Genomic DNA, 24,759 nt, shown 5'->3' with positions numbered 1-24,759 from the left:
AGTGGATAGTCACATTCAACTGGATTTGGTTTGTAGCGGGAAATACTTTTTAGGACTCATACAAGTTGGTTCCTCAGTTCAGATTTAATAAGCTACTTAGATAAGTGACAAAAATATCTTTAACATTACAGAGTAAGTCCGGTTGAATGTGACTAACTACTACTAGCTATACTCTGACCCGAATATATGAGACCCTCGTACTTTCTAACACGTGTCTGTCTAGGAGATATTGCATCTAGTATATAGGTGGCTTGTGAATGAAGCCATTAAATGGTTCATAAAATGACATTATGTAACTTGGGTGTGCTCATTAAAAATATAAAAATGATTTGGGAGCCCGACAACTAAGACTTTCATATGTCCTGTAACATTCAATTTTGGAATGAATGGAGTTTCCTGAACAAAAACCACATTTACTTTAATTTCATTCTAGAAAAAAATTCCATCCATCTTTTTTTTTTTTTCCGTCAATGTGGTCACAATCGATCATCTATTTGACCCAATTAACTAATGGAAAGTCCAATGACCATTCTCTTTTCAACAAAATTCTTAAGGAAGCTTAAGACGTGGGAGTGGGGAGGGGGGGTGATGGAGAATATCATTTATAGGATAATTGCACTAAAACTACAGTAAGTGGGCTCCTTTACGTTTTCAATGGAACATATGTTTAAACTGGCCATACACTTAACATTCATGACCAGCTCGATTTTATACATTTCTTTTTTTACACTAATCTCTCTGAGCTATATTCAACACTTATAGTTTTCGGTTCCATGACCTAAAAGAAAAAAACTCTTTATTCCCTCAGTCATGCTAACAGCATTAATGGAGGAATCTCTCCGGCTATTGTATTCTAATATTGGCTGCAGTCACTAGTCAGCTGATAATTTTTGGCCCAACTCCATCAATGAAAGTCGAGTGAAAGATCAACTTTTATGAAACGGAGGGGTGCTGTCAGGCCCATACACTGCTTAAATGATGGCCAAGTCAGCAAGACTGTTGTCGCATATGTATTCAAGGTTAGACTTTAGATCTGGTTTAGATATGCAAATAAGCAGATCACTTGTGATACAGAGCTGTGTTACAAATAGTGATGGGCTCGGGCGTGTTCGCAAGCGCCTCTTGCCGGGCCCGCCAGGAAGCCGTCAGCGCGCAGGGCCAATCACAGGCACTGGGACATGTTCCTGGTCCGCAGCTGCAGAGATCGGGAAATGTCTCAGTGCCTGTGATTGCCCCTTCGCGCTGACAGCTTCCCGGCGGGCTCGGCACGAGGCTCTTGCGAACATGCCCGAGCCCATCACTAGTTACAAACAGTTGTAGGGCACACATTAAACATTTGGTGCTGTGTGTATATTGTGGCTGGTCTTCAGTGACAAATTATTCATTGGTCTGTTGGTACTGCTTATTTTTTTAATCTTGCTGTTACGTGATTTGAATGTATTGTTCTTGGACAAGTACAATTTAAATGTAAAAGGTGACTGGATCTGGTTAGTAATGTGTAGAGATAGATTTGTGTACGGAGTGTACAGCTGTGCAAAGCAAACAGAAGAGCTTAGAGGAAGTGACACTGGTATTAACAGTTGGATTCCAGTCAACATGAGTACAATGGTATAGTTGGAAACCACAGGATAGGGTTTGTTTTAAGTGAAAACAAGAAGAACTTATGTTTAAATGTTTTGTAGATCCGGAAATCCAGAATTAAAGTGATTCATCTTTTTTTCAGGTACTCAAACAAAGAAATTGCCTTGTAAGAAACTATGCTACCACAGTCATGTTTTAAATGAATTACAAATCATACATTAAAAATCAGCTTTATAACACGATTGTAGAGGATTACACTTCTCCCTAGCCAATAAAGATGACACACATCCCCTGATAATAAATACATAATTACGTTCTATATGCCTTTGCATTCCACTGTGTTTTAGATCATTAAGAGCTTGTGTATGCCTCGCGCATTGTGATGGTATCACAGGGATCACCAGTTTGTTGTATGTGTAGTACTAGGAGTGTTTGGACACAGTCTGTATATTGGACTATATTTAGATTTGCTATTGATAGCATTTTATAGTTAATAACGCTTATATTTATACTATAACATTTATAATTCTTGTATTTGCACACTGTGTTTATTATGTTTACGAAATTGGTGGTTTTATTTTTATTTTTTCTTCAAAGTTTTAATTTTATATTGAATTTGTGTGACCCTGATGGGTTAGTGTAGGATACTGCCATTCTTGTGACACTATGCATCAAAAAAAGACATTTGCTTGGACACATTTCTCCTATGTGCTGGTGAAATCCTGTTTCCTATACCGATTAGAGCTGTGACATCCGCAATCATTTCAGCACCCATCTCAAGGGGTTACCAGTAAGGAGTGTGGTGGGAAACCCATTGAACCTGATGGATTAGTGCACATCTGTCAATAGATTTAATTGTTTTTCAGTAATTAATTTACTGTCCTTTTTGTGAAATGTTTGGAGTTATATTCGCATTTTCATGCACTTTCGATGGATCTCAGTCCATCTTTATCATGGACTGAGCTCCATCAAAGCGTTGACGATAAAATGCTGATGCTTTGCCTTAATTCTGCTGCAAGACCGTTGAGTGTCTCTATGTCAACTTTGGAGCACCTGGGCATTTACGGTACAAATAGAGTACCATGGCTGTCCTGGGACTATATACATACAGTTAATCTGAAATTTGATATTGATAGCATATATTTCTTCTGAGATGGATGATGTTAATTATTTATGGTAGATCTATACACTTCATGAATTTATGACATTGATGCTTGATTCCAGGTGTAGTAATGCCCCCATGGGATCTGATAGAGGATATTGTTGTTATTGTTTCAATATTATATGGTTTTATTTTTCATTATTGTGCCAATAAGGTAACTTTTTGTGGGATGACATAGTTCATGTGCTCCCTAGTGTTCACAATTATTAATATATATTTAAATTTAGAGGTCCATGGTAATCAGTTTATAGTGTCTTTAAATCCATGTGTCTATTTTGAATGTGTCACTATGTACTCCAGACCAATTTAGAGTTTTTGTAGGCCATTTGATTTTGTGGAATCTTTGCGCAGTGGGGCTGCCCACGCACTGCAAGGGTTAAATGCTCATTTATGTTTAGGGAAAAGGCAGTTTTACTTACCTGATCCCCGCTTCCCCAGAAGACATCACTCTACTCTTCTTCCTCTCTGCTCCGGGTGTAGACTGCCACTCAGTGTACTCCCATACAATGCAGGGTTATGGAATCTGCATTGTACTTGATGAGGTCAGCAATCCATAGAGCGCCGGAGAAGAGGCTGCTTGGACCTAAACGATCAGTCAACCCTTGCAGAGCAGGGGCAGCCCTAATGCAAGGGAAAAACTTTGAATTTCCCTGATGTGGAGCTTTAAAGTGGAAGGGAAGTGATCTGCACAATATACCTGTTTAATGTGTTTATATGGGGTCACATGACCACAAAGCTCAGGCTGGTCCGTCTGTCTATGCCTTCCAAGGCTGGTCCGGCTATCTATGCCTTCCAACAATGCTATTGAATCCCGAAGTGATATCACCCGCTGGCATCCATAGTTGTAAATCATTGTCAGTTGGCAGAATGTTCATGCCTACCAACCTCAACAGCGTCAGAGAAAGGAGACACCAGCAGAGGGTTGTGATCACGTGACCTAATACAATTAATGAGATAATGTTAATTTTATTCAAGCATAGTTTATATTTTGTCTGTGCTAGTTTTCCCTGCAGTTTTAAAGAGATTATATTACTTTGCCCATTTAGGGGCAAAATGCCCTTAAAGCCCCCATCCCTGCTTTGCCAAACAGTAAACCTTATGTAAGGTGATTATGTTTGAGCTTTCACAGGGTTGATGACAACTTTTTCACGTTAGAGTTTTCGGTCCTGGTGTTCGGCTACTCGGGCCCAAGCAAGCATCTTTAGAGGAGGTCACATGCTTCTCCATGCCCAGAAGCAGCAGGCTTTTGTATCGGCTCCATTGAAGCACTGGGGAGCTCTGTGTACATATCACTGTTGGGAATCTCTGGCCTGCTCTGCAACATGAATGTACTGCATACCTGCAACCTTCTACTGTTGGCTTTTTTTTCATTTTGCAATATGCTTACTTTAAAGTGTACTTTGGCTTGTGTCATCTTTTGCAATGTACATGTGCTTCTCATGTTTGATGACTTGTTTGTTCAAGGTTACCAGAGAAATACGCAAAGATTTCCTCATAGTGCACTGAGCAGAAGAATAAAATGAAAGTTCCAGTTGCAAGGTTGTTAATTTTTGTTTTATTTCCCTAAGGCCGGCTCTATACCTCTTGCTTTGCAATAACACATGATTTTAAATGGCACCCATACACACTAAGGAAATGCATGGTAATGCAGTGTGGTTGGTTCCCAAAAAAAGGGTCAGGTATTGTTCCCTGTGTGCCAGGGTGGCATAACGTGCATTAATGTGCTTGTGGTAACACAGTGCAGCACACCACAAAGGTGTGGATTCTTTAATTGAAGTTTATCTGAAGACAAAACCTAGAGAGAGATTTTAATTCCCTTTTTCTTCCATAAGTGCAACAGGAAGTAAGAGGAAACCTCTGCAGGAAGGAAAACCCCTCCATAGCCAGTTTACACTGGAACAGGTCTGCCCATTGGTAGATTTCCCCTTAGTTCCTGTACCAGTGCCAACTGTAACATTTGATTTCCCATCATTTGCCCCTGTGGTAAATTGACGAGGACAAATACCGTGTTTCCCCCGAAAATAAGACACTGTCTTATATTTTTTTTGCCCCAAAAAAACACACTAGGTCTTATTTTCAGGGGATCTTATTTTTTTTTTGGTATGGTAAGCATGAGAATAATATTGTTGCTCTTTCTTACTTTTCCTACTGTCAGTATCGGTAATGCTGATCCCTTTCTTTCACTTTCACAGGCGGAGTGCACCTGGTATCACTCCGACTGTCACAGTAACCGGCGCTTTAGAAGAAGTATCGGCTAATGCGGCTCTGCTCCATCCGCCGCCGCAGCCTTGCTTTCTACAGCGCCGGGTCCTTTGCCATCAGGGGCAGCGGTACCAGCGGTGCAGCAGTGGGGACATCAGACAGTGGACAGCGTGGTGAAGTACGGTACCATTTACCGGTACACATTATGGTACAATACCATTTCATTAAGCAGTGCCTTCAGGGGGACAGCAGTTGGTGAAGTATGGTACTGGAGTGCTCCCTGTCACTGCGCCGGCCGGAGGGTGTCCCCTGTCATCCCCTTAATACGATATGTCCCTGCAGGCTGATACCATCTCTCCTGCTCTTTAAGTTCCCCCTCACATGCTACCACCAAACCAGGTCTTATTTTCGGGGTAGGTCTTATATTACAGGAATCTTGAAAAATAGTGCTAGGTCTTACTTTCGGGGGAGGTCTTATTTTCGGGGAAACAGGGTAGGGAGGGTGACTCCCCCCAGTGGATGCAGACATAGAAATAAAATTCCAGCAGTTCTAACCACTCATTACTCTGAATTTGTGCTGACCTTCCGTCTGGAGGGTGACTACTTTGTTCCCCTTAGTCTCTGTGTGTGTTGTAAAGTAGCCACCACTCCAAGCTCGTTCCCATGATGGACTGCAATCTCAATACAAATAAGCTACCTGTACATGAGATTTTTATTATTCAGGATTTATAGTCCATCATGGGAGTTGAGAGATGATTTGAAGATCTAAAGCTGAGTGATACATAGATAAGCTACATTTTTGTCAATAGGTAGGGTACATGAATGCATTTTTCCGAATTAACCCCTGAGTTTAGCATCGCTTTTAAAAAAGGGGCTTTAGATAACCTTTAAGCTGAGAGACCCACGTATACAGTATATAGAGTACAAATATTGTGCAGAGAGCTTTTAAATGCTACTGGTGCAGCTTTGTTGTAGGTCTCCCTGCTGGGATTGCAGATAATAAAGGAAAGTAGTACAGATAAAGACCAATTTACAAAAATATTGGTAATGAAGATATCCTCTAAGGGCCATTTTGCGTGCGTGTTAATAGCAAACATTTGGGAAATATGTAGAAGCCTTTCCAAATGCTTTGCTTAATCTTACAAATGGAAGAAAATGTGTTCATATGCATTCATGTTTGAGATAAAGGGTTTGTCTTGCTGCATTCTGCTGTGCTTTGGTTTGGACGCTGCAAGAAACATTTAACAGGTATTGAAGCATGTAAATACTTCCTGATATCAGCCTGAAATACAAGCTGAAATGCTACTAAAATACTATATGGGCTTTCATGGAAGCATTTGTGAAGCCTCTGATATTTGTTTTCTGGTTAAAGGAGTTTGTTGCAGCATATTCTATCCTGTTTATAACATCACTGTAATAGGAATACATACTAGAGTTGTTTTTGATAATGCAATCAAAGCTTACTTGAAAATGTCCTTTTATGTAGTGAATGCTGCCTTCCATCTGCCCATTACTTTCAATAACTTCCTGGATTCCCAGCGTGCTTTGCATCTCTTTCCCTGCTGTTTGTAATTCAGTCTCGATTTCCCAAGACTACATGGCCCATAATGCATTGCTTCCAGCATGCATTGGTAATGTTACATTGTCAGATGTTGAGTTGCAGTTCAGAAGGCAAGCTTTGTGAGAGTTGCCACTCAAGCATATTCACCGGGCTGAGTGAAATTGTGTCAGTGCTTATCTTCAATAAGTAAGTTTACACTACCATATCAATATGGTTATTAGGAGTGTGATAGAACTTATGGAAATTCAATAAAGAAGTACATATGCATATTTAGTTTTTGATCACAGATACCTTTCAAGTTTGTGCTTTTATTTCTTCCACTTCTTAAATGATGAAAAAAAATGATTTTGTGTTTTCTGCTTTGATGAACTGTTGAAGTTGGTTCTCTAAAGGTGATTCTCTAAAGGCGTACAGTTTTTGAACACCAATCCGGTGCAGAGGAATGTTTTTAATTTGAAATTTCTAATCATAAATTTGTATATTATTTAATTGAACTAAGTGAATCATTCTCACTGAATTTATCGAATGTTTCTCATTCTGCTATGTTTCCTTTTCAGCTGCTTTATTTGGTCTTTTGCACTGGTAAGATTTGTATTTCTTTCTTGGGGTACTGTTAATCTTCTTTCTTGTTTTTAACGATTAGCCTACTCTAAACTGATCAGTGCTGGTTTGGTTTGTCTGGTTGGATTAAGCTGGCCATACACTGTGACTGTTCTACTTCCTTTTCATTCAACCCGCGGCCTGAACAAAAAAAAATAGAACAGATTCCCCCATCAACACTTGCGAGCGTTGATCGAGGAATCCCCCGCCGTTTGCATTGTATTCTTGACGGTGCCTGCTGACAGAATACCTGGACAGAGCCGGCGGCTCATCGGTCGAACAAAGCGGGCAGCCAAAGATTTTCCGACCCGCTCCTTCGATCAGCTGATTGAGGGATGTCGGCCAAAAGGGTGCTGACAGCGGCATCCACTGTGCGAATTTCGTCCAGTACATAAAGACCCGGCTGAAAGTTGCATAATGTATGGCCAGCTTTACTCTCCAGCTTTTTATATTTCTTAAGGTGGCCATACACTTAACAACCATTGCAAGACCTTAGTCTTGCGATGGTTGTAAAGTAATTTAAAAAACGTACGATCTGCCCATCTTGGACAGGCAGATCGTACTTGCGATCATCGCAAGCCCGCCCCCTTAAGGGGGCGCACACGGGCAGTGTGCGCTGGTTTTCTAGCATGCTCCTTAGACAAGACGTGCGACCATACAGTAGAAACGGTCGCACGTCTTCATTCACACTGCACGATTCTCGTACGATCGCGGGATTTCCCGCGATTCTCGTACGAGAATCGTGCAGTGTATGGTCACATTTAGGATCTCTATAACAAAGTCTTTGGGTCTTCCCACTTGCTATGGCTACTGTGTAGGAGCTATCGTTAATGGTCAGGAATGAGAGCTTGGGTAAGGAGACCTCATAGCTATATATGCATATTTTCTCTCATGACTGATACTCTCACACTCTCTAACCATTTGCTGTCCAGGACAATTTCTTACTATTTGCACACACATGATAAAATCTTGGCTAGAAAACTGCTTAAAACTCCCAATCAATTATATATTTTCTGAAAGCAGAGGCTTTGTAGAATCAAAAAAAATGTTAGTTGCAATTTTTTTATGTTGCATGTTATTTGTGAAATGTTTATCAAACCAGTATTTTTAGAGTAAAGTACACTAAAATGAACTTTAGTGCACAGAAACAGACTATAATACCCAATTTTTGGTAAAATATAAAAGACGGGGTAACATCTGGTAAGCTGATACCAAACATGTCAAGCCTTAAAATTCATCAGCCACCTATGTAATAGCAAATATGATGTGACAGGGGTCTCCTTAAAGAGGACCTAATATCCTAGGGACCCCAAAGAAGCTGATGAAGCAGCAACCTGCTTCACCAGCTTCTTCTCCTGGCTCTAGGAGCCGGAGAATGTGCACTGTGACACCGGAAGTGATGTATTACACATCGCTTCCGGGTCCAGTGATCGGAAGAGAGATCAGAGGCTAGAAGCTTGCTGATCTCCCTCTGACCGATGCAGGGAGACCCGCCGCGCCGGTCCCGGCTGTGCTATACAGCCACCGGATCGATTGTACCTGAATAGCCATTGTCGGCTGTTTAAAATGGTACTTTTAATACTTGCATATTAACCGGTTCAGAGGATGTGTGTATATATGTGAACCTGCCTGAAGTGGTTAATGTCTCTGAGTGGTCAGTCATTTGCATCTAAGACCTGCAATTCCTGTTTGATTTAAATATGCTGCCTATTTTCTACCTCCACCTAACGAAAATAATGGCATCGTATGGAACTTGACCTTTAGTACCACCTGTTAGCAAGTCTTTCCTCCTTATTTGTATTCAATTCCATCCTTGCAGACTGCTTTCAGTAGATATTAAGCCCTCCAATTAGGCAGTCTGATTATCTTGATTACTTGCATACATTAGTTTCAATGGCAATTATTGTCTTGGCTTCTCAAAACAGATTGTAGGCACTACACGCAGAAAAACTGAACATGAAGTAACAATGTTACCAATGGAATGTTACAATTTGTTTTCTAGGCCGCAATAAATGAATGACCTTCATGTAGTAATAATGTATTTAGTAATATAGTAATAATATGCCTTAAATTGATATGAAAGTCACAAGTTTTTTTAAGCTTTTTCAAATGCTGATTAAATCACTTCCAATGGTTGCTGCTTTTTAGTGTTTAAAAGCTTGCATTTCCTGCAGAATCAACTGGTCCCCTGAACACTGGCCCTGATATCCTGTTTTAGGGTTGCTCCTTTCCCTTGCAGGGAGTATGGAGCCACCCTTGTGTGTGACAGTAAGCGGAGCAGTCCATTTCGCCCTGCTGCCCTCTCCTCATACCTCCCTTCTCCACGCTATTAGATGAACAGCTGTTGGAGACTGTTATGTCCCTTATGATCCTGTACTGAAAGGGAAGTTCAGGGAAGCCAGCTGTTCAGAAACCAGATGAACAAGTGCTGAAGCAAAAATATAAAGAAATACTTTGCTAGGCTTTATTTCTTTGATCTGGATTTATTATTTAAAAAAAAAAAAAAAGTTTAAGAGTCTGTTGCTGTGCAAAAAGGCCTGCAATAGAGGATTGTACATACCTGCCCCGCTGCCAGTTCCTCTGATCTTTGCGCTCTTACTAGAGTAAGGGCCTCTCCACATCTAACACACTTTCAAGATTGTTGGATTCTGTGTCCCCTGCCACATGCAATCGTTCCTTCTGCCGGCCCCTCCCTCACTACAGCACGCAATAGCGTCCAAGGGGTCAGTGGAAGGAACCACAGCGTGCGGTGGGGCACGTAGTATCTATAGTTCTTAAACATTTCTCTCTGCCCTCCTATAGATGTGAGTTGCAATATATTACATTTTTGTTCTTTGTTTTAGATACGCTTTATGTTACGGGTCAAACAGCAGCTTACCGAGATTTTACTTTGTCACTAATAAAAATAGCCTAAAGTGACATTAAACCCTCAGATTTTTTAACATAAACCAATACTGTAATGTGGGCCTTACTGTAATCCATGGTTGTTTCCTTTCTCTTTGCTGCTCTTCCTTTTAAATCTGTATCTCTTCTCATGCTTGGGGAGAACTTCCCTTTGCAGCTGAGTGCCTCTTCCTGTAGTGCTGGCTCAGGTTGTGAACCTTCACACAGACACCATGTAGCTATTCCAGAGACAAGGCAGTCTGCTGCAAAACAGAAGTTCTGCCCAGCATGAGAACAGATACAGATTTAAAAGGAAGAGCAGCAAAGAGAAGGGAAACAACCATGGATTACAGTATTGTTTTATGTTAAAAAATCTGAGGGTTTAATGTCACTTTAATAGTGCTGTTGTTTACATGTGTCCTTTGATCCATAGGCGTTACATATCAACACTTTTTGAGAATGACCGCCATTTTTCTCACCTTTCAACACTGGAACGAGAAATGGGTTTCCGTACTGAAATGGTAAGTTTTTTTTTTACTGATCTTTATTAAAATGAGACCATTGTCTTCCAATGTGATTTGCTTTTATTGTGTGTCTTTTTAGTACTGTTAAAAACAAAAACTGTACATTCCAGACTCTAAGTTTTCTTTTTGAAACTAACCTTTCTTCATGGCTATGTTTACCATAAGGGCATCCACGGGACTGTGCCTAAGGCTGGTCGTACACTTACGGTTTTTTCTTATTCGGCTCGGTGGCCTGAACGAGAAAAATCTTGAAGCGGCAGCCACTGGTCGGCCAAGATTTTACGGACTGGCTCCTTTTCCAAAATGTAATTGAAGAATCAACTTTTTGTGGAATAGAGGGGTGCCGACTGGGCTACATACTGGTCGATTATGGCCATTTAAAAGGTTATTTCCACTTTTGCAGCCAAATTGGGGTAACACCTACTTTTATTTTTATTACATGTTCCCTTAAAAATAAATTAAAATTGTTGCATGCATATTACATGCTCTTGTCTGAAAGAAACGTTTTTCTGTGTATTGAATGTTCCTCTAGAATGTAAGGGGGCTGGACAGGTTAATGCCGACATATTTAACCAGCTTCCTGGCCAATCAGCATGGAGCTGACCGAACAGCTGGCTCCATGCTGATTGGCTGGAAAGCCGGCTTCCCATCCGCCTACCAGCTTCCTGATTGGATCATTACTGACAGCATGGCTTCCTCATTAGCCGGGAACTCGGCTCGATGCTGATTGAGCTTGGCTGGGAAACCGGCTTCCCAGCCAATAAAGCAGGTTAGACAACATGGAGCCAGTTTCTCGGGCAATCAGATTGCCCGGTAACCTGGCTCCATGGCAGCGGAAGCACCGGTATTGGTACTTGGTATCAATGAGTACCGAAAGCAAAGTATCGGTACTCATACTCGATACATATAAATATATATATTAGGGGGTTTCTCAAATTTGACTGCAAAGGGGAAATACACTTTAAAGCGGACCTTTACCCCCTTTTGACTAAAAATAACGCCATGCTGATATAAAATCATAATTAGTTAAACAAACATATTTTTCTTTTACTTACAATTTTTTTCTACTTCCTGGTCCACTTTGGCACAAATTATGTAATCGTGCCCACACATTGCATCCTGGGAAGATAAACATCATCAGAGCAGTGGTGGGAAATCTCATCTGTAATCTCATGAGATCCCAAAGAAAGGCATTTCCCTCCCCTGAGATGATGTGCATGATCACTTGTCCTAGCCACCGGTGCCAAAGTTCCAGGAAATAAAGAGAGATTTAGTAATCTGTCCTTAGTAAAAAAATTGCCACTTTGAGAAGAATGGGGAGTAAACAAAAAAAACTATAAGTATGTGTTTGTAGATTGCCATTACTAAACATTTCTGAAGGTGTATTTGTAGTTATTTTGGAGAAAAGGGTAAAGTTTCTTTTTAAGGCAACAGGGTAAGCGGGAGGGGTAATCTTTGTGACTGAATTTAACAAAAAAACTGTGGAGGGATGGGGTTTAGGGTAGTTTGAGAGGAGTCTGAAGACTTACTGTAGTTCAAGAAGCATGAATCCTCCTCTATTGTCTCTTGTTTGTTGATCTGTACAGTTAAAAAAAAAAAAAAAAGGGGGAAATAAAAAGCAGACTTGTCATGGTCAGAGTATTTGTACCCAAGTGCATTTTAGTATAGAGATTTGTAGTGTACCCCCTGTTCATCTTAAATCTGTAAAGTTATTTTTACATTTGTAAATTGGACACAGTCATGTGACATTATATTCTATTTTAGTGAGTGCCTATTTTAAGTTACTGTTTAAGTACTTTTTGGTATCGCTTCACATTTTTTTAAACTTGCTTTTTCCTGTTTTTTTTATTGTATAAAATGTGCTATGGTGATTCCACAAGGCTTTGTTGCTGTCACTGTACTTCCTGCTTAACATATTTTGAGACTCATAGACCGTGACTCGGGGGGCGAGCAACTCTGACCCTCCAGCTGTGCTTTAACTGCACATCCCAACATTCCTTTGCCTCTGGCAGTCATGCCTATAACTGTCATTGTGGTACAATTCCTCATGGGACTTTCATATAACAGCTGGTGGGCCGGAGTTGCCCACCCCTGGTGTGACTCATAGAACGTGTCCAATAGATCTAAAGTCTGCTAATACTTTTAGACTAAAAACCCTCCTGTGTGTTTCTTAAAAAAGAAAAAAATAGTAATTTTGTTATTGGGGTCTTGACTACCCTGACTTCGGAGCTAATCCCTTTCAAGTGCCATTATCCGGTTCAGTAAGAGTATCATTGCTCTCATTCATACAAGCCTCCTTTCTTTTATTTAAGCACAGGAGAAATTGATCTGGGAAGTATGAACAAATGTATGCTTCCCAGATCTTTTTCTCTTTTAATAAAATGTACTTGCATCTACACACATTTAGAGTATGTAATCTGCCTCTGGAAGCACAGATTTCGACTTTTTTTTTCTAAATGCAGCTAAACTGAATGCACCTGAACGCATGGAAATGCATTAAAACAACCTTTTTGTTCTAGCACTGTTGAGGACACTCCACCCTCTCAGTGATGCATTTTGTCCGCTTAAACTAGTTATATATGGGTCTTTTTTTTATGTCAACCTACAGGCTGAACCAAAACAATAGAACAGATTCCTCCATCAAAGCTTACCAGCGTTGATCGAAGAATCCCCTGCTGTTTCTATTGTATTCTGACAGCGGCTGACGGAGCCTGTAGATGATTGCTGCAAGGTCAATTCAGCAGAGAATTTTTCCATCTTGATCAAGCGATGCCGGGCGGAAGGGTGATGACAGCAGCACCCACACAGCGAATTCCAGCTGGTACCTCAAGAACCGGCCCAAATTTGCTGCATGTATAGTCTACTTTAATTGTAGTGGGGTAGGCATTTTGAAATTCTAAAACTATGATTTAAGCCCCCATTTCAGGGAAAACGCATTAGAAAGAGTAGCTGAGTGAAGTGTCCTCAATAGTGCTGGAAGGATAAAGTTTTTTTATTCCTATTGGAGCAGCAGTGTGCAGCTTTTTTTATATGTACATGGGCTGGTTTAGGTTTTGGTTGAGGAATACAACCCAGAGATGTGAGCAACCGTATCTAAGCGGCTGAGTTGATACCAGCAGACCTTCTTTTTTTTTTTAAGCTAAGTTTTATTAAAAGTTTTCAGAACAAAGAAATCAAAGTAAAGGGAGCAGGAGTCACTGATGTGGTTATGCATACAGCGTAAGTATCAAATATACGATATGGACCTGATCATGGTCATACGCTGGAACCAATTTTAACACTAATGCACTTTCTAAGATAATTTACTGCAAGAAGACACAGGGGGGAAAAAAAAACATAAATCAAGAAATCTTTCGAAAAGGAGTTGAGCAGTTTGAGCAGAGAGAGACACTTCAGAAAAAGGACAAGGAATAAACTAAGGGAAAGAAAACAGACCATGGAAATAAGACATGATTAGGGGAATTATAGCGGCGGGCCTTTGAGAGGTTCTGGGGACACAGCAGGTGATGTATTGTCCTCACCTTCCACTATCGCTGAGATGACACAAAAGTTCACCACAGCAGTAAGTTTGTAGATTCATTTCATAGTACCCCCAACCAGCACGTAATTCTATAGGGAGTTCATCTAGCATATAGAAGACGATAGGACATTAGGAGAGAAATCTATTACCGTAGTTTATTGTTAGCTTAATGCTGTCTAGGTCGAAATCTTGAATCTTTCTGCTTTGCAATGTATTCTAGTTTCTTGGCCTGATTAGTTTGTCACATAATACAGAATATTTTTGAAAGGAAATCTGGCTAACAAGAGAGGACTTGGACGTGCAGTGTTCCACTAATTAGACAATATAACATGTTCCTGCGGAGTCTGTAAGTGTTAGTAGCAAATCGTGCCCACTGAGGCACAGAAGAAATTTGAGACGGAGACACCTCTGGGATATGCTGCAAAATTGTACAAATTCAAAATGTAGCAGAGTTTTTTTTTTAAACTGTCTAAAGATGATAAAATGAATTGTCTTGGTGGTAATGAATACATGTTTTAGAAATATTTATATATTTTATATCTAGATAAATGTATAAAGAGGGAAGCAGGTTGTTTACCACGACAGTAGAAGTGATTTTTTTTTCTGAAGATACGGGTAAACAACGCGATTTAACAGCCTTTGAACGTGCAATGATTGTTGGCGCGAGCCATGGAGAGAGTATCAGCAAAAGAGCAGCTGTTGTTAAAGTGTTTAAAGACTGGACTGTCAGCCGAAAATCTGGGTCTGAACGTGCGAATTGTGGCCGTCAGCGACTAGTCAATTTTAGGGCAGAACGGAGAGTGGCAAGACTGGTACAAGACAACAGAAGGGCAACAGTGTAGTGTCAGATTCCTCGCATCACCTTTCAACATCTCGTGGAGTCACGAGGCGTCCCAACAAAGTCATCTCCTGGAGTCATTTTGTGGCCCAACGAAGTACTGATGTGGTGGTCATAATAATCTGGCCACTCAGTGTATAGTAGAGTGTATATTTGCTGTAGTGATGTGTTAAATAGTCATGTATGCAGTTATGGATTAATCATATACCTATTATATGATGTTTGCACTATGCCATGTTGTATATTTTTAATAAACAACATTTTTTTACTTATTTCTGTCATATCTTTTACATGCATGCTATTTTATATTATTGTTATAAGATATTAAATTATATTTTTATATATCATTATGATAAGTTGTAAAATGAAATAATCACAGGAAGTGCGTGGTTTTTAGTGGATCCAAAATGGCATAGTCTTCCATCATAAGTGCTCCATAAAGACTTTATATTGGGAGCAAAAGAGCTTTTTCTATTCACATCCACACGTTTCAATCTTTTCACTTATATGCAAATGTTAATTTAACCATGGAAATCAATCAGACATTTGCTTTGTGCTTAACAAGACAGATAAAAGTTAATTGCTGATTGTTATTATCTAAATGTACTGTGGAAACTTAATGCGTTATATTAATATTAAGGCTTTTACTTAGTGATCTCTTTGGCAAGGTTCATCCATCATTTTTAAATGTTTTCACAGGGCCTGTATTATTCTTATTTCAAATCTGTCATTGAAGCACCATCGTATTTTTCGGGGTTGCATCTGATCATGAATGATAATGTTACAGAATATCCTAGTGTAATAAACACTTTTCATGAGGGCTCACAGTATGTTCCTATATGTGTATAGAGTAGCTTTGTGTAGCACAGGCAGAGCCAAATTTAACAAAGGTATGTCTGCCACTCTGTTTATTAAAGGGTTGCTTTTAATGTCGACCAATTTGTGAAGGTCTGTTAGTGTTCATTACTTTCAGTGTCCGTTATTGGCTGTCAACCTGTTTACTTGTAAGATTCGGCTTATTATAAGGAAGCTTTGACTTCCTCGATTGGGTCACTTTTTCCAAAGACAGGGGAACAGCCAGAGACAGACTGGAGGTACCTGTTTTTTGCAATTTGTGAGTAGCAATATTTTTTTAGATAAATAGGGCCACCAGTCTATGTTTAATTTATATGATAGGATGTTTTTTATTTCCAAGATCCCCTTTTAAAATAATTAGAGAGATAGATACTGTGTATATTTAAAATGTTAAACGGCTGCAGGAACCCCCTGCTGTTGGATCTTTTATTAGAGTTTGATACTTCAAATTAGGGGGTATACAAGCATGTTTACCTCTCCTTCTACAGTGCTGTGCTCTGTGCCTGAGAGGCCAATTGCAAGGTCATAAAAATATACATGGGGGCGGAGAGTTGTGCCTAGCCATATGCAAATTCTGACTCTTAGAATGTTTTGATAAGGATTTAGAGCTCCATTGATATGACACCTTTATGGTGTTAATTTGCATTTTTCATACAGATTCAGATGTAGAACAGACACATCTAGTACAAAGGGTAAAATAATGTTTTATTTCTCATTTGTTCTTTAAAAAGAATTTGCGGTGACATTTATGTAAATATCCACACTGCAGTGTATTTTTCATCTTTTCTTCTTAAAACTGCTACTTCATTATTTGTACAGAGTTGGATAGCTACAAAAGGCACCATTCCTAGATCTTCGTTTTTTTTGCGCAGTTGGAGATTTTTCCACCTTTTCAGCTTGTTTTATTAAACGGGAAATTTGCTTTTAAAATCTTGTTGCCAGTAGCATCAAATCCTTTTCTCCATGCAGGTGATTTTGGCCAGCTGGTTCCGTACTTACACCACAACAATGAAATTTGTTGGCATTGAGACTAAAATCTGCTGGACAGTTAATCGAGGGGGTGATCTCAGTCCCGTTGAAAGCTGTGAAGGTAATAGAAGGTGACATTTTGTCTAGAAATGTTCTTTCGCTCTCGAGCGTCATTTATTTTTTTAAAATTTTTTTTTTTTATAGTTTTTTTTTCTTTTTCAGGTCTTGGTGATCCTGCCTATTTTTATGTCACCTTTATATTTCTTTTAAACGGACTAATGATGACCTTATTCTATATCTATGGGACATATTTAAGGTAAGCATTACACTGCATTATTATTAGTGTGCAATAATAGTGATTTTCACTGTCATTGTTGCTCATACTTCGGTGGGAGCATGGAACTTTAAACCACAGCTTGTTTTTACGCATCTTTAGCCCGCTGTCAGCTCTCTGCCACAGTGTATCTAATAAATCCCATTAAAGGGAAGCTATCACTTCTATTGTGCTATCACATAGGGGGCTTGTCATCCCCTTATATGATAACAATTAAGTTAAGTAAAATAAAAAGTTTAAAAAATTTAAAGTGAAATAAAATCAAAAAAATAAACACCCAAAAAATGTTGGGAGCATTGACTGGCCCATGTAGTCCAATTTCAATAGAATAACTACTGTAGCTCAAATTACTGAAAAGGTTAATGCTGGTTCTGATAGAAAGGTGTCTGAACTAACAGTGCATCGCAGTTTGTTGCATATGGGGCTGGGTAGCAGCAGACCAGTCAGGGTGCCCATGCTGACCTGTGTCTACCAACAAAAGTGCCTACAATGGACAGGTGAGCATCAGAACTGGACCATGCAGCAATGGATGAAGATGGGCTGGTCTCATGAATCATGTTTTCTTTTACATTATGTGGATGACCAGTGTGTGTTGTTTATCTGGGGAAAAGATGGCAACAGGATGCACTATGGGAAGGAGGCACTTTGGTCCTTTGGGCAATGTTCTGCTTGGAAACCTTGGGTCCTGCTGCCATTTATGTGGATGTTACTGTGACACTTACCACCTACCTAAACATTGTTGTTGATCAAGTACACCTCTTCATGATAAAGGTATTCCCTGATCGCAGTGGCCTCTTTCAGCAGGATAATGTGCCCTGCAAAAATGGTTCAAGAATTGTTTGAGGAGCACAGCAACGAGTCTGAGGTATTGACTTGGCCTTCGAATTCTGCAGATCTCAATCCAATTAATCATCTGTGGCATGTGCTGGAACAAATAAGTCTGATCCATTGAAGCTCCACCTTGCAATTTTCAGGACTTAAAGGATCTGATACTGATGGCTTGGTGCCAGATATCACAACATACCCTCAGAGGCCTAGTGGAGTCCATGCCTCAATGGGTCAGGGCTGTTTTGGTGGCAAAAAAGAGGACCTACTCAATATTAGGGGGGCGGTCATGATGTTATGGCTGATCGGTGTATATATGTGTACAAAATTGCTAACGGCTCTCTTTTAAAGCCTTACTGTAAACAGCAAGAATCTCCAGGTTTCTGCATTCCACATCCAATACAATGTATGAACGCCTGACACCCAGGGTATATAAATTTTTTTCTGTTTTTATTTTTGTAGTGGCAGTCATCTTGGAGGCTTTGTCACAGTCGTGTGCTTTTTCTATAACCATGGTGAGGTACGTATATTTATTTGTTAAACATGCCTGTACTGTATATATATTATAGGAATTATTAGAACAAATCAAATGGGAATTAATTCCTATGCAGGTGCACTATGCACCTCAGATTTTATTCCTTTTTAATTATGGCAAGTTTAAAGTGCAGCCAAAGCCAAAACATTCAGTTTTGCATAGGGTAGAGAGGAATTATGACGCCTCTAAGGTTTTATTGCTGTATGTGCCCCTGTTTGGGAGATTCACCCTCTCCATTTGTCCCAGTGACTGCTATAAGTGAAAATGAAAGAAAATCCCAAATTTAGTTTGTCATCAGAACATCCCCGTTATCCGGAATCCACAGGGATTGGTAGATTCTGGATAAATGTAGTTTCTGGTTTCTTGAGAGTTACTATTAAAAATAGGTCTAACTAATCCCATACTATACCATGTCATAACATAAACTCTGTATTGGCTTCATATTAATATTGAAATGCAGTAATAAAAGACAAATAGACACACAATCGTTTCCAGGATAATACATGCTGCAGATCAGCAGAACAGTGAGATAGTTTAATACCAGATAACATAGACTTTACTGTAGATAGGAAATCTTCCAATGGGGACACTATTCCTTTTCTTTGGAGGGATTTCTTTGACTTCTGTTGTGACTATCAGCCACGAAGTGAAGGGAAATCTCCCCAATGGGACACGGATAGCAGAAAAAAAAAAGCTGACAGGAGTTATAATTCTCCCTTACTCTATCCAAAACTTAAAAAAAAAAGGTTTAGCTTTAGTGCTAAATTGCTGCCAGTTAAAGATTTCTGGAAAGGCCTAAAACTAGTGTGCATCAAAAAACTAATGTTTTAGTTTTACGGTGCTTATAGTTGAGCCCCAGCACCATTACAAAAAGCTTCAGCATTCGACTGCAGAAAAATCCTGCTGTAGGTAGAAGTACATCTACACTCTTTGCAGTGGTCTGACATGATCCTCGCTTAGTCAGATGTTGATGCCTTTTTCTCTACAGTCTTCATGCTGTCATTTAGACACAGATCCAGGATAGTTCAATATACACCTTTTAATATACTGAGGACTACTTTGAGAAAACACATTCTACATCAGAAAAAGGGTTTTGTACTATAATTGATCATATAAATTATCTTCAATACATGAGTATGTAAACATTTGTCATGGAATTCTGTTGAAGGACTAGGCACTCATTGGCTAGTATTATGTAACGGTCTCAGTAAATATAAGTGGAAATATGAATCTTATTGTGTTTTTACCTTGTTTTATATATTTGTCTTTTTCTTATCTTAGTCCTAATAAAATCTCTTTATATCTGTAGAGCACAAGAGTAATGTGGACTCCGCCACTACGTGAAAGCTTTTCATATCCATTCCTTGTTCTGCAGATGTTACTGCTTACGTACATCTTAAGGTACTGATCTTTACAGATTTTCCAACTGAACAGGTCAAGAGAAAAAAGGTTTTCACTGAAAGTGTCTGTAGAAATTGTAATTATAGACCTAGGAATCTGTGTAGGCCTAATATCTGTACTATTAATTGGTGTACAGTCTAAAAATATTCTCTGACACACTGCTTATTTGTCAAGGGCTATTGTATGATGTATAGTGACATTTGCTGCTTACGTATGAGGGCATTGTTTTACCGGTTCTGTGGTCCAACCTAACAGATTTTGCTGTGCAAATTGTTTTTTGTTGGCTTTACTTGCCTTGAATGTGTAGCGTGATAGTGTCTCTTTAATGAAGGCAAAGACACATAGTCTAATCATTTTAAAGTAACTATGTCTTGACCCAATTCTCATAAGGCAGGAATTACACCATTCAGGTTCTTGTCAAATCTTTGGTTTCTTTTTCTTAATTCAAATTAAAACATCTGTCTGTAAAACAAAAGCATCTACAGGACCCTTTTTTGCAGCTGTACGGGTTTTACTGAAAATCAGTTGTTTCTTTCTTGATGGTTATTAAAGTGCATCTCTAGGCAAAGGAATGGGGAAATCCAAAATTTTAGAGTTGTCCCCATAACAAGAGTTAATGGAAAATCTTCCAATGGAGATATCTGTTCAGGGGGCAATTGTCTAAGAGGGGAATTATCCTCACTTTGAGAGTTTTCCTCTAACTTCCTGTAGTGTCCCTGAGAGAGAAAGTGAAGAGAAATTTCCTCAGTGGTATACAGACAGTAAAAGATAACCTGGCAGGAGTTTTAACCCTTTCCTTCTCTAAAACTTAAAGAAAAAAATGGGGCTAAACTTAAAGAAAAAAATGGGGCTATACATACACTTTAAAGTAGTACTCAAAGCATAAGCGACATTCCCTGCTGAATATCCACACTTAAAGGGTTCACTTTTCACCAGGCAATTGAAAAGTCAAATTTTGTCGATCAGAGGGGTGCTGGCAGGGTGTCCCACAACTCAAATTTTGGTCAGTTCATCAGGAACTGGCCAAGATCCACTTTCTGCATGGCCAGCCTAAGCCTCCTTTTAGGAACATCTTTCAGCCAGCATTAGCGTCCTTACAGAACAGGCTACTTTTGGCTAGTTAAGAAGCAGGCATCTAATGTAAAAGTTTAAAAGGCTGACAGTATAATTTTATATGACCTGCACTATATGTTTATAATTGGAAGCTTCTGATGATGTACCAATAAAAATGTTGTTTGCTTTATAGGACAACGAACATCGGTAGAAGAAGCCTGATTGCACTTTGTGCTTCTAATGTCTTTTTTATGCTTCCGTGGCAGTTTGCTCAGTTTGTTCTTCTAACACAGGTAAGCTTTCCGAAAGTTGCATGCTTACAGTACTATACTATCGTGCCGGCAATTTACGCAGTGCTTTACATAGTTGCACATTGACATCAGTCCCTGCCCTCAAGGATCTTACAATCTAAGGTCCCAAATGCCACACATACAGGGCCAATTTAGACAGGAGCCAATTAACATACCAGCATGTCTTTTGGAGTGTGGGAGTAAACCGGAGTACCCGGAGAAAGCTTGCGCAAGCACAGAGAGAACATGCAAACTCCTTGTAGATAGTGACCTGGCCAGGATTCAAACCAGAAACCCCCAGTGCTGCAAGGCGTAAGCGCTAACTACTACGCTACTGTGCTGCCCATATTACTCGCATTACATTTAGCCCTGTCCTCCCTGGCCCTGTGATGCATTCATTGGGTTTCAGTTCTTTCCACCATAGAGTCTCAGCATCTCGTGTGGGTGTTACTTAAGGTAGTCTGTATGCAAATACAGCCTGAATAGGCTACTACTAGGCCTACTTCTGCACACTAACACCCACCTATAAAAGCATTTCGATATTTGCATAACTCCTCCCAGAAGCCAGCTGACTGCGTACATCAGGCCTGAGGGCTCTTAAGAGGAATACTGCGTAAGGGGGCTGTGATAGAGCACCCTGCCAACCCCTCCCACCAGCCATTAATTGCCCGCATAGCATAGAGAAGCACAGAGACCCAGCCATAACATCACTGGATCAGGGGAAGGTGATATATAAGCCGATTACGTGATAGCTTTAAAGGAGAACTATGAGGTGACTGCTTTTCACTCATGAAGGGGACAGTCTGCTGAACAGTTCTACTATAAGCTGATGGTCGCTAAAGCGGCCATCAGCTTATAGTAGAACTGTAAATGCCAGGTCCGTACGACGTACTGAGCTGGCCAGCTGGAAGCACTTTTGTAGCTCCATACGACGTCCTTGGCAGCGAAAGGGTTAAGCCGTATCTTCAAATCTAACAATTTCATGTATATTTTTAAAAAATATATATTTTTGTATTTTTTTCAGATTGCCTCTTTATTTGCTGTATATCTCATTGGCTGCCTGGATTCTGGCAAGTTTTTGAAAATACTATATACCCACATGGTAAGGTTTGTTATATTCTGCATTTTTGTTTTATGATAACATTTAGACCAGGGGTGGGCAGCTCCAGCTGCGCTTTAACTACAAGTCCCAACATGCCGCTGCCTCTGGGAGTCATGCCTGTAACAATCAGTCTTGCTATACCTCATGAGACCTGTAGTTACTCAACAGCTGGAGGCCTGAAGTTGCCCACCCCTGATTTAGACTGATAGACACTATTAAGTAAGACTAGGGTGGGCAGGTGTATATATGGCTATGCATAGTAACTGTTGACATCTCCAAACATAACGGCAGGATCCAGGTTTGTATTGTTCCATTCAGTACTTGACAACCTAGAATATCAGCTCTAAAATTCTATCATACTTTGTAGACACGAGTATTTTTGCAGCATCTTTTATGGTACTGCTCCTCTGTATAACATTTCAGTTTCTTGCACATTGACTTGTCTACAGGTATCACTGGCACTGTGTGTAATACTGATGTTTGGAAACTCCATGCTGTTGACGTCCTATTATGCTTCATCCTTATTGATTATATGTGTAAGTATTTGGTAAATGGGATAGTATTAACTCCTGTCCCTTTTGGCAATCTAGCCCTGTTATCTTAGTGTGCTGCAACAACTTTTGCAGCAGATTTATCACTTACATGTATCTTTGCATTCTAACGACGTGTATTTTACAGCTGATTGTTAAGAAGAGAATATTTGCAAGCCTTGAAATGAAGAATAAGTTTGTGAGTTGGGTAAGCTTTTATACAACTTGTCACTCTTTGTTTTATTCCTGACTTTATTTGTGTATTTAAAGTAGTATTAAACTCTTAAACATGTTTTGTTTTCGATAATGAATCCAGATCAAACGTGTACATTTTCCAGGCAAGTAATTTCTTTACATTTTTACTCAAGCACTTACAGTCATCATGTTCCTGAAATAGCTCCAAGTGTCTCAGCTCTGCTTCCCTGAACGTCCTGGCCAGTACAAGATCACAAGGGACAGCACAGTCTCCAACAACTGTCCATGTACTAGTTTGGAAAGAGGAGAGAGACTTACCTTGCTTTGCTTGTGTGTCTGACATACACAAGGGTGGCTCCATAGGACCCTGCAAGGGAAAGGAGCCACTATAAAACAGGATATCCGGGCCAGTGCTCGGGATCAGCTGATTCTGCAGGAAGTTAAAACTTTTAAACATGAAGGAGCAGCATCCATTGTGATTTCATCAGCATTTGAAATGGCATAAAAACATTTTGACTTTAATATCACTTTAATGTTGGTAGACTGCAAACAGACTGCCAATGATTTATGATCACCATTTAGTAGTGGAATAGAATATGTAGTAAAGTTAATAGTGGTTAAGCGGTTCTCTGAAACGTCTACCTTTTGCCTTAAATTCCTCCTGAGAAGTCGCAGTGCACTTCCTGCTGTGACTGTTCACAATATAAGGAAAACATTACAAATACTATACAAATCAAGACAAAATGGTAAGGAGGGCTCTGCCCATTAACCCTTCATCCTGCAATAGACTTTTTTTTGTTCGGGGGGTGCACAGCTTTCAAAGTATATGTCCTCTTTACCTGTCTGAATTAAACAATTTTTAGCATGACTAAGCCAACAAATAATATGTCTTGAGACTATCCCGCAGTTTAGCTCAAAGTCAACATCCCTTGTGCACCCAATGTAGTGTTTGAACTCCGTTTAGGTTGTGTCTTCCATATCTGTTCTATGCATAAATATTTTAGGCAAGTGTGCCAATTAATATTTTCTGCCAACGTCTTGTTATTTTATGCTAATTATGCAGTGAAAAGCCAGTGAATCAGTTTGATGTGTTTCCTTTTTTTTTCCGACATGCTTTTTTCCGGTGTATGTATATTTTGATATGACATGGTTGTGGATTACTTTGTTTTTTGTATCTGGAGCCTGAGCTCTCCCAAAATTTGAAGTCTTAAGAAGGGATGCACTGATACTGGTTGTTCGGTATCGAGTACGGATATTTTGCTTTCGGTACTCGTCGATACCATGTGCTAATACTGGTGCTTCAACCGGCATGTAGCTGGTTTCCTAGGCAATTAGAGAGCCGGGGTGGCTAGTAATGACATGCCACTCAGGAAGCTAGGAGATGGGTCATTACTCACTGCCCGGCTTCCTGATTGCCGGCTCCATCTTCTCCTACAGCACTGCCGGTCAGAGGAAATCTTCCACTGACCGGAAGTTCCAGTATTGGGGAAGGTATTGCAGCATTTGGGCGAGTACATGTACTCGCCCAAATACTCGGTATCGGCACCGATAACAATACTAGTATTGTTATCGGTGCCTAGTCTAGCTAGCATCCCTAGTCTTAAGTATTGGTTGATCTTCTTCATCGATGCCCACTAGGACAGGAGTAGGCAACCTTGGCACTCCAGCTGCTGTAGAACTACAGTAGTCCTATGAGGCATTGCAAGACTCTTGACAGTCCCAGAGATGACTCCCAGAAGCATGGTGGGACTTGTAGTTTCACCACAGCTGAAGTGCCAAGGTTGCCTACCCCTGCGCTA

At 39.9% G+C, this 24,759-nt stretch overlaps 1 protein-coding gene across 1 annotated transcript in view; it reads left to right on the top strand.

Annotated features, from left to right (window-relative positions):
* Positions 1 to 24,759, top strand: part of DPY19L1 (dpy-19 like 1) — a 50,227-nt gene that overhangs the window by 582 nt on the left and 24,886 nt on the right. The window contains exons 2-12 of the mRNA XM_018571261.1: positions 7,064 to 7,088; positions 10,423 to 10,510; positions 15,571 to 15,702; positions 16,696 to 16,816; positions 16,918 to 17,011; positions 18,317 to 18,374; positions 19,699 to 19,790; positions 21,037 to 21,136; positions 22,158 to 22,235; positions 22,685 to 22,771; positions 22,914 to 22,973. Of these exons, the coding sequence (XP_018426763.1) occupies positions 7,064 to 7,088; positions 10,423 to 10,510; positions 15,571 to 15,702; positions 16,696 to 16,816; positions 16,918 to 17,011; positions 18,317 to 18,374; positions 19,699 to 19,790; positions 21,037 to 21,136; positions 22,158 to 22,235; positions 22,685 to 22,771; positions 22,914 to 22,973 (935 nt within the window). The remainder of the gene's footprint in view (positions 1 to 7,063; positions 7,089 to 10,422; positions 10,511 to 15,570; positions 15,703 to 16,695; positions 16,817 to 16,917; positions 17,012 to 18,316; positions 18,375 to 19,698; positions 19,791 to 21,036; positions 21,137 to 22,157; positions 22,236 to 22,684; positions 22,772 to 22,913; positions 22,974 to 24,759) is intronic.

This window comes from Nanorana parkeri, unplaced genomic scaffold (assembly GCF_000935625.1).
Source record: "Nanorana parkeri isolate BGI_ZX_2015 unplaced genomic scaffold, ASM93562v1 scaffold41, whole genome shotgun sequence".
NCBI classification, from domain to species: Eukaryota; Metazoa; Chordata; class Amphibia; order Anura; family Dicroglossidae; genus Nanorana; species Nanorana parkeri.
This window is presented reverse-complemented; position numbering and strand designations above follow the sequence as displayed.